The 7,814-nt window shown below is 42.4% G+C and overlaps 1 protein-coding gene across 1 annotated transcript in view; it reads right to left on the reverse strand.

Annotated features, from left to right (window-relative positions):
- The window catches only part of CHCHD3 (coiled-coil-helix-coiled-coil-helix domain containing 3), a 285,117-nt gene extending 278,016 nt beyond the window's left edge, over nucleotides 1-7,101 (reverse strand). Inside the window, exon 1 of the mRNA XM_040259657.1 lies at nucleotides 6,831-7,101. Within this exon, the coding sequence (XP_040115591.1) occupies nucleotides 6,831-6,911 (81 nt within the window). The 5' untranslated portion in view covers nucleotides 6,912-7,101. The remainder of the gene's footprint in view (nucleotides 1-6,830) is intronic.
- Between the last annotated feature and the right edge of the window lie 713 nt (nucleotides 7,102-7,814).

The following is a 7,814-nucleotide window of genomic DNA, read 5'->3' on the forward strand; positions in this document are numbered from 1 at the left end:
TCATGCAAAGAGCTGACTCATTGGAAAAGACCCTGATGCTGGGAGGGATTGGGGGCAGGAGGAGAAGGGGACGACAGAGGATGAGATGGGTGGATGGCATCACTGACTTGATGGACATGAGTTTGAGTGAACTCCAGGAGTTGGTGATGGACAGGGAGGCCTGGTGTGCTGCGATTCATGGGGTCTCAAAGAGTCAGACACAACTAAGTGACTGAACTGAACTGATGCTCTCTGCATTAAAAGTACAATGTCTCTTTCAACCTAAACATTACTTCTTATTTCATTGTTAACTTTTTATTTATGTGGTTTATCTGGTGCCTCAAAACTTGCTGCTGCTGCTGCTAAATCACTTCAGTCGTATCCGACTCTGTGCGACCCCACAGATGGCAGCCCACCAGGCTCCCATCCTTGGGATTCTCCAGGCAAAAATACTGGAGTGGTTTGCCATTTCCTTCTCCAGTGCATGAAAGTGAAAAGTGAAAGTGAAGTCACTCAGTCGTGTCCAACTCATAGCGACCCCAGGGACTGCAGCCTACCAGGCTTCTCCATCCATGAGATTTTCCAGGCAAGAGTACTGGAGTGGGGTGCCATTGCCTTCTCCACAAAACTCACTACTTAATGTCAAATTCAATTGATTCAAAGCATTTCCCAATAAGGTCTTTGGTCATACTTCAGTAAATTTATGTCATTCAAGGGTACACAATTCATTTTTTAAGTCGATAAACATGTTGTAAGGTTGCCTTGAGAGTCAACCTTTTTTGTTCTTAGAATTACTCATACATGTTTTCTCAGGTCTTTCCAAAGGAGCACCTATGGCAGCCTACTGTTGCATCTCTGCTTACTCCAAGCCTGATCTACCGTCTTCCCAGTCTGGTCACAACTATGCTGATGGAAGGCAATAGCCAGGCTATCCTTTGTATTTCAAACTGACACCCGCTGAGCTGACGCCCCAGCTTCAGTAATGAGTTCAGGCCTGGCATTCACCTGATCTCTGTTAACTGGGGACTCACTTGCTAAGCAACTGACAAGGTTTAGAGATGCCAGCCTGTTATACAATCTGCAGCTAGAGAACAACTCTTCTCTGTGATGAAAACTGACCCTAGAAGGGGTCAAACGTAAAACGTAAGCTTCTGCAAGAGCTGGACAACCAGCCTCTGCATAAGCAGCAACTTCTTTAGGAAGCATCTTTCCTTAAATAGGGTACCTCTTTTAGAAAAGCTTTTTCCTGTTTAAATATCCATACCTGCTATACCTGGTTTCCAGACATCTCTGGAATCTCCATCAAGGCAAATACCAAGTGCAATTTACAGAAATCATCTGTGGCAAAGAAGAGTGACATAAACACATCAACCACCTACCCACATTAATGCTAGAATTATGCCCTGAGGTCCATGGATTCAGAAGTCTACGGATTAATTCCTTAATTGTACACAAAATTTTCTGCTTATTGCATTAATATGGGCAGAGTCCAAAGCCTATAGATGTACAGTAGTGTGTGAACTGAAAGTTAAGAACCCCTGTTCTACTATCGGGGATTCCCTCATGGCTCAGATGGTAAAGAATCTGCCTGCAGTGCAGGAGACCCGGGTTCTACAATTAGTGAGAACCAAAAGAATGGGGCCTGCCAACAGAGCTGAATTCAGTTCACTGACTTATCTGCCCTATTCTCTACTGCTCCTGAAGACGTAGTTAAGTAAACAAGGCTTGCCAAGCCATGGTCCATACTACTCCCACACCAACATGTGCCCCACAGAAGAGGAAAAGATGTGGGTCATCTTCCATAGTCTTCCCACTCATCTCTTCCCACCCACCTTCATTGGTCTTAACTAAAATCAGGACACACCACTCATCAACCCAGAATCTAGTATTTTCTCAGAAACAAGAGACTGAGACAGACAAAGATCAAGTCTTTCTACTTCCAAGGAACAGAGTAAAGGGGGAGGAGAACTCCCTTTAAGTTGCCCTCCTCTAAGACGTCAAGATAGGTACCACATGAGACAGAAGTGAATCCGACCCACAGCTCCATAATAGTCTTTCTCAGCTTCTTCCAGGTGCTTCTTGTCAAACTGATTCAAAGACGCAAACTCATTTTTCTCACTTGGTCCTCTTTCCATGCAGCATAGATCATTTTCTTTTCAACTACCATTTCAAGACTTCAAAAACTGCCACTACTATTTGAAAGAAATTACTCCTAAATACTTACTTAAGGGGGAATATATTCCATACTACACATACATATATGTAAAATGTAACTTTCAGCTCATGTCTGTAGTTCACATATTCTTTGCCTTTGTTACCAGTGGAAATCATGAACTTCTCCTCTCTGTATAAAGCTTAGCATGGTAACATATACACCCGAGAGATTCACAGAACCTAAAGCGGAAAGAGGCCAATCATTTACCCGATAACATTCCTCAGCACTCCCAGTGACAGATGGGACTTGCAGACTCTGTTAATGGACCCTCTCCAGGATCCTTAACCACATCCCACATGAAGTAATCTCTTCCTGTAGGGGCTCTTAACTGCTAAGACCTCCCAAAGCATGAACTGTGTTCCACATTAGCATCCCTGCTACTGTAACTGGCTCCTGTGAATTTCAGCTTGCAACTTCAAGGCAAGTTGCAGAGATTAGTTTATGCCTGGGAAGCATGATAAATATTACTCTGAAAATGATACTTATTGAAGTTGACATTTGCTCTGGAAGAGTTCACTCACAGCTTTGATGTTTCAGATAAACTTGTGCAAGATTCAGTGGAAGGCACACTTTCCAAGCAGGCTCAGCAGGTGCTCAGAAAAATTGTATTAAGCACATGCAATATGAGTAATCAAAATGCTTGGTCTTTCAATCACAAGAAATTTAGTTTAGACTTGGAAAGGAGGGCAAGGCAAAAGGGTGACCTTTCATCCAATCCATGAGTTCAGATTCAAAGCTGGATTCAGGTGTAAGAATACAGGTTATTTTATGGGAGGGGGGAGGGGGAGTTGTTGACTGGTGAGAATTAAGGGAAAGAAAAAACCAGGACCCTACAAATACTGTGAAAATAACACATGGTGGGTGCGAAGACACTTCAAACTTAACATTTTAGGTAGGTCCTTTAATCACCATCTGATGAGGACCTCAGCAAGAAAAATCTGGAAAAACATGATCTATTAATAAATGCAGCCTAGTTACTAAAAGTCTTATGTCTGCTTACTCAATATGACTCCTCATACACTAAGATAAATGAAGATGAAATTACTATCCTTATCAGTAGAACACACAATTGGTTTCCCAGCAGCGACTGGGTCTGCTGCACTGCTGGCACACTCTTATTATTTTTATTTAAAAAATTAAAATTTTACTGTTATGAAAAAGGGTAACTACAAGTGATATGGTCACAGTGGTCCAGAAGAAAATACTCTAAACATGGAAGCAGTGGGTGTGGAAAAGTGGTCTGCACCAAAGTAAGGGAAAAGTATCAAAGAAACAGAAGCTATTCTCTTAGCGAGAAACTAACAAAAGGTGTTTAAAGTGGGCAAGATTTAGTAAAGCCCAAAACCACTGGAGAGAAACACATGTAGTAATTACACTGGTTAGAGGAACACTTTTTTTTTTAATTTCTACTGGAGAGCAGCTGATTTACTATGCTGTTTCTGCCATATAGCACAGTGAATCAGAGATATATATATACACATATAGCCACTCTTGTTTTTCTCAGATTCTTTTCCTGTACAGGCCATTACAGAATATTGAGTCCAGTTCCCCGTGTTATACAACAGGTTCTTATTATTTATTTTACATAAAGTAGTGTGTATATGTGGCAAACTCTTATTCTTATGAGTAAAAGCATAAATGTTGGTCAACTGGGAAAATCTGGAATGTTTTCTGCAGCCAAGCTGAACTAACCTATCTGCAATTCAATATTGAAGTTTGGGCCTCATGAGCACCATGTTTTAATCAACTGAGCTAAAACAGTGGCTCTCTCATGGGAAATAAGTGCTGCAAGCTAAAAAAAAAAAAAAAAAAGATATATATATATATCAGCTTAAAAACATCTAGAAAACACAGACAAAAAATCACACAGGCAATCAGCTGTAGAACCCAGGAGTCCCTTCCCCAGTCCATAACCCTTTAGGTACACCTGTGGGAACACAATATGCTCTTATTTTTTATCTATTGATTATTATTCAGTTCATGTAAGGTTACACATCCATCTCCTTGCCCAGCTCCAAGACAGTCACTACTCATGTGAGTAGTGAACACCCTCAAAGTACCAGACCCTGCCAGATGCTTACATGCATGCTTAGCCATTCAGTCAGGTCCAACTCTTTGTGACCCCATGGACTGTAGCCCGCCAGGTTCCTCTGTCCGTGGGATTCTCCAGCCAAGAATACTCGAGTGGGTTACCATCCTCTTCTCCAGAGGATCTTACAACCCAGGGTTTGAACTCAGGTCTTCTGTTTGAGCCACCAGGGACGCTTACATACATCACATCAAATTCTCAAAAGCAGTGTCTGAATACATAAGTATTACAAGTACGCTGCACACAGCAAATGAGACGCACAGCTGGCACCACACTAAGGTTTGCCTGGCTCCAAAGCACATGCTCTTACCCCTGTAGACTTCCAGAGAGTCTCAGAACATGAGAGGTAGAAGGAACTCTATCATTTTAATAACAGCTACCTTTTATTAAAAATCTACAATGTGCTTTAAATACTTCATCTTCTTACCACAATCAAAAGATGATACTCCCCTTTGGGAATACGGGAATATAATCAGGGAAGTGACCTGTCCAAGAATGCAGACTAGAAAATGCCTAATTAACTTAACTGAGGTCTGTTTAACAACTAACCATTGTTCTTTTGACCATGACCTCAAAGAAATCAGAATGATACCTAAGTACTCAACAATTCAACAGCACACTATTTTTAGGGGAAAGTGCAAGAGGCTGAGCATGGCTAGAAGAAACTCACAGCACCACCAGATGCACAAAGTTTCAGAATTAGAAGAGATGAGAGGTTACAGGTGTACTCAAACTCCACCACTTTGCAGGTGAGAAAACTGAAGCTCAGAGATGGAAAATCATCCTTGAAGAAGAATTTGAAGCAACAGGGAGAACGCTGCAAGGGCAATCCAGGTGAAGGGTATAAACTGAAGAAAAGCAAAGCACAGAGGTCACAGGGAGCATGATATGTGCTTGAATTATAACAGTATAAAATGTACTCCGTGAGAAAGAAAAAGTAAACAAAAGAATATTTCCACCAAATTGAATGGCCAAAGAACATAGCTTCTTTTCCTATAACGTTTTTTTAAAAAGGGCTTTAAGAAAATCTCTCCATTTAATTTAACCTCAAACTTTCTTCATACTTAACATATTTAACTTTGTCTAATACTTGACGTGAATCTCTGTGCTGTAGCCCAATTCTCTTTTAATTTTGTTTGCTGCTATCGCTGTGCCTATACTAAAGCATGAGAACATGAATTCATACATTTTTGTAGCCAATTGCCTTCTCAACCCAAACTTACTTTTCTTTTTCACCCTCTGGTGTGTAACACTCAAAGCCTCTGAAGGCAAGATTAATCAAGTCTCTGCATAAAACTCAGAGCCTACAGAAATTTTTATTTTAAAGAGTACCAACTAAACCTCAACAATGCAAAGAATGCTGCCTCAGACATCTTATTACATAATGCGGTACCACCATTCATTAATGCAAGGAAATGCTGGCCACAGACCAAAAGTTGGGCTCAACGGTCTGTTTTCATAAAGAAAACTTTAACAAATTCTTCAAGGTAACACTTGCAAAGTAAAAAAGCTTTTCAACATTTCAAATATTTAAGAAGTTTTAATTCCTCATAATCAATGCTAAAAAGAATTTACAGATTTACATATGGTGGTTGTGTAGTACACAGGAAGGAAAACAGAATAAAACTTTCTGGGGTCAAATTGCTTTATCTACTAGGTTCAGTCATCATACTTCAAAAACCTGAGGCTGCTAATTCAGGCGCGGTGGACGGTGTGTTGATGAAGTGAGTGCTGGTATACTGACACCCTAGAGAAAAATCAAGCTTTCAGTTTATGTATGAAGCATGAGCAGGGGCATTTAAAATTTTTCTCCAACGTCTCGGTCAAAACAAACTGTACTGCTCCTAGTGATATGAAAACTTGCAAACCTATCTCAAGTCCTATGAGGCCGGCAGACGTTAGTCTAGAAGCCACTGGGCCTAGTCCAGAATTTGGGCACAACACGCCACAAGAGGAGGAGTCTGGGAAGACAAGATGTCAAGCGAAAGTGAAGGAAGGAGAAGCCAGAAGTCACCTGAAGCATGGCAGAAAAGTCTAAAGGTGTGGGTGGGTGGGTGTTGGGGGAATGGGGCCTTGTCAGTGGAAGAGTACTCAACAGACAGTACATAAAGAGTTCCTTAAAACGCCAAGTTCATCCTGAGAGAAGTCATGTGAGCAGGGCAAAGGCAGGGTTTGAATTCTGAATCCAGGAGAAGGCAAGCCCATTTCATAGGTGGGTAGTGAGGCAGGGGTTTCAAATAAGGTCCCAGGACTACTAAGCAATACAGTGTAAACTGGCCTTTGAGCCCTTAGAAGGTCTAAATCAACCTGGCATCCCCCAGTCGCCCCAGCACAGTGCTCAGCACTTGGCACACAGCAGGAAATATCTCTGAATAGATGTCCCAAGTCTTGAGAAACTTCAACCTTCTTTGCAAGGAACTCAGCTTTGGGCCGAACAACACTTTGGCGGCAGAAGTGGGGCAAAGCAGGCCGAGCAGAACCTGGAAAGGCAAGAGATACGGGGTTCGAGTCGGAATGCTGGCCCTCCGCCTGCCCACTGTCACTCACCCGGATGCCCTTCACCACGGTGATGTTCTCATTCTCGTCCGCCTCGAAGGTGACCCGGCGAGTGCTGGCCGTCCCTCCCATGGTTTCGGCCACTGACCCCGCCGAGACCTAGCACGGACCCACAGGCACCACAAGTCTCACGGGCACACACGTGCGTGGACGGGCCCAGACTCCTGTCTTGCACAGCGGGAGCAAGGCCACGACCCCAAAAGGCAAGGAGAAGGCGCCGGTCCTGAGCTCCCGCCTCCTCCGGTCACGTGACACAACAACACTTGAGTCCAATTGGTCAAAGATACGAACTGCCCGCCTCTCCAGGGCAGGGGCTCTCGGATTGGTTAGCGCAGACCCGGATGCTATGACAACAGGTATCTGACAAGGTTTCCGGAACCCTTGGGTATAGTGGGAATTGTATTCTCGATCTGGCGTGGTGGGTGCTGGAACTTTTCTCGCCTTCATATTTTGAGTTCCAGAGGCGTATGGCCTTCTGGGAGTTGTAGTCTTGGCTGCAGAAAAGGCGTGTAACTGGGGGAACTATCCAGGAAGTTCTTTCATCTAACAAAGCACGTTTTAAGAGTATTCCATCCTTAAAGATACCCTTAAAGTTTAGGCTACCAAATTAAAAGATACAATCTCTTTCGTAAGGGAACTCACAGTTTAATGAGGGAGTTGCATTCTCCTAATAGAGCCGTTCCTATTTTCCTATACGCAAATATATGAGGAAAAAATGTTCTTTATTTTAGTCTTAACCAGTCAAAGCAAAACAAAACAAAGCACACCACTGCATTTGGCCTACGGCTTTATTTTGTAAACTAGTTTTTCTTTTTTATGAAAACTAAAATTTTAAATATTATGGTTTCCAAAGCTGCAGATAAGAAAACAGAGAAAACTATTTGCATCAAACATGCAGAGCGTTCACTTTTGTCTCCTTCCACTTCAGTTACAGAAGCTAGTTATACCATAATAGGATCAGGCAGAAAAAAGTGA

Source organism: Oryx dammah, unplaced genomic scaffold, assembly GCF_014754425.2.
Source record: "Oryx dammah isolate SB20612 unplaced genomic scaffold, SCBI_Odam_1.1 HiC_scaffold_18, whole genome shotgun sequence".
In the NCBI taxonomy this organism is placed as follows: Eukaryota; Metazoa; Chordata; class Mammalia; order Artiodactyla; family Bovidae; genus Oryx; species Oryx dammah.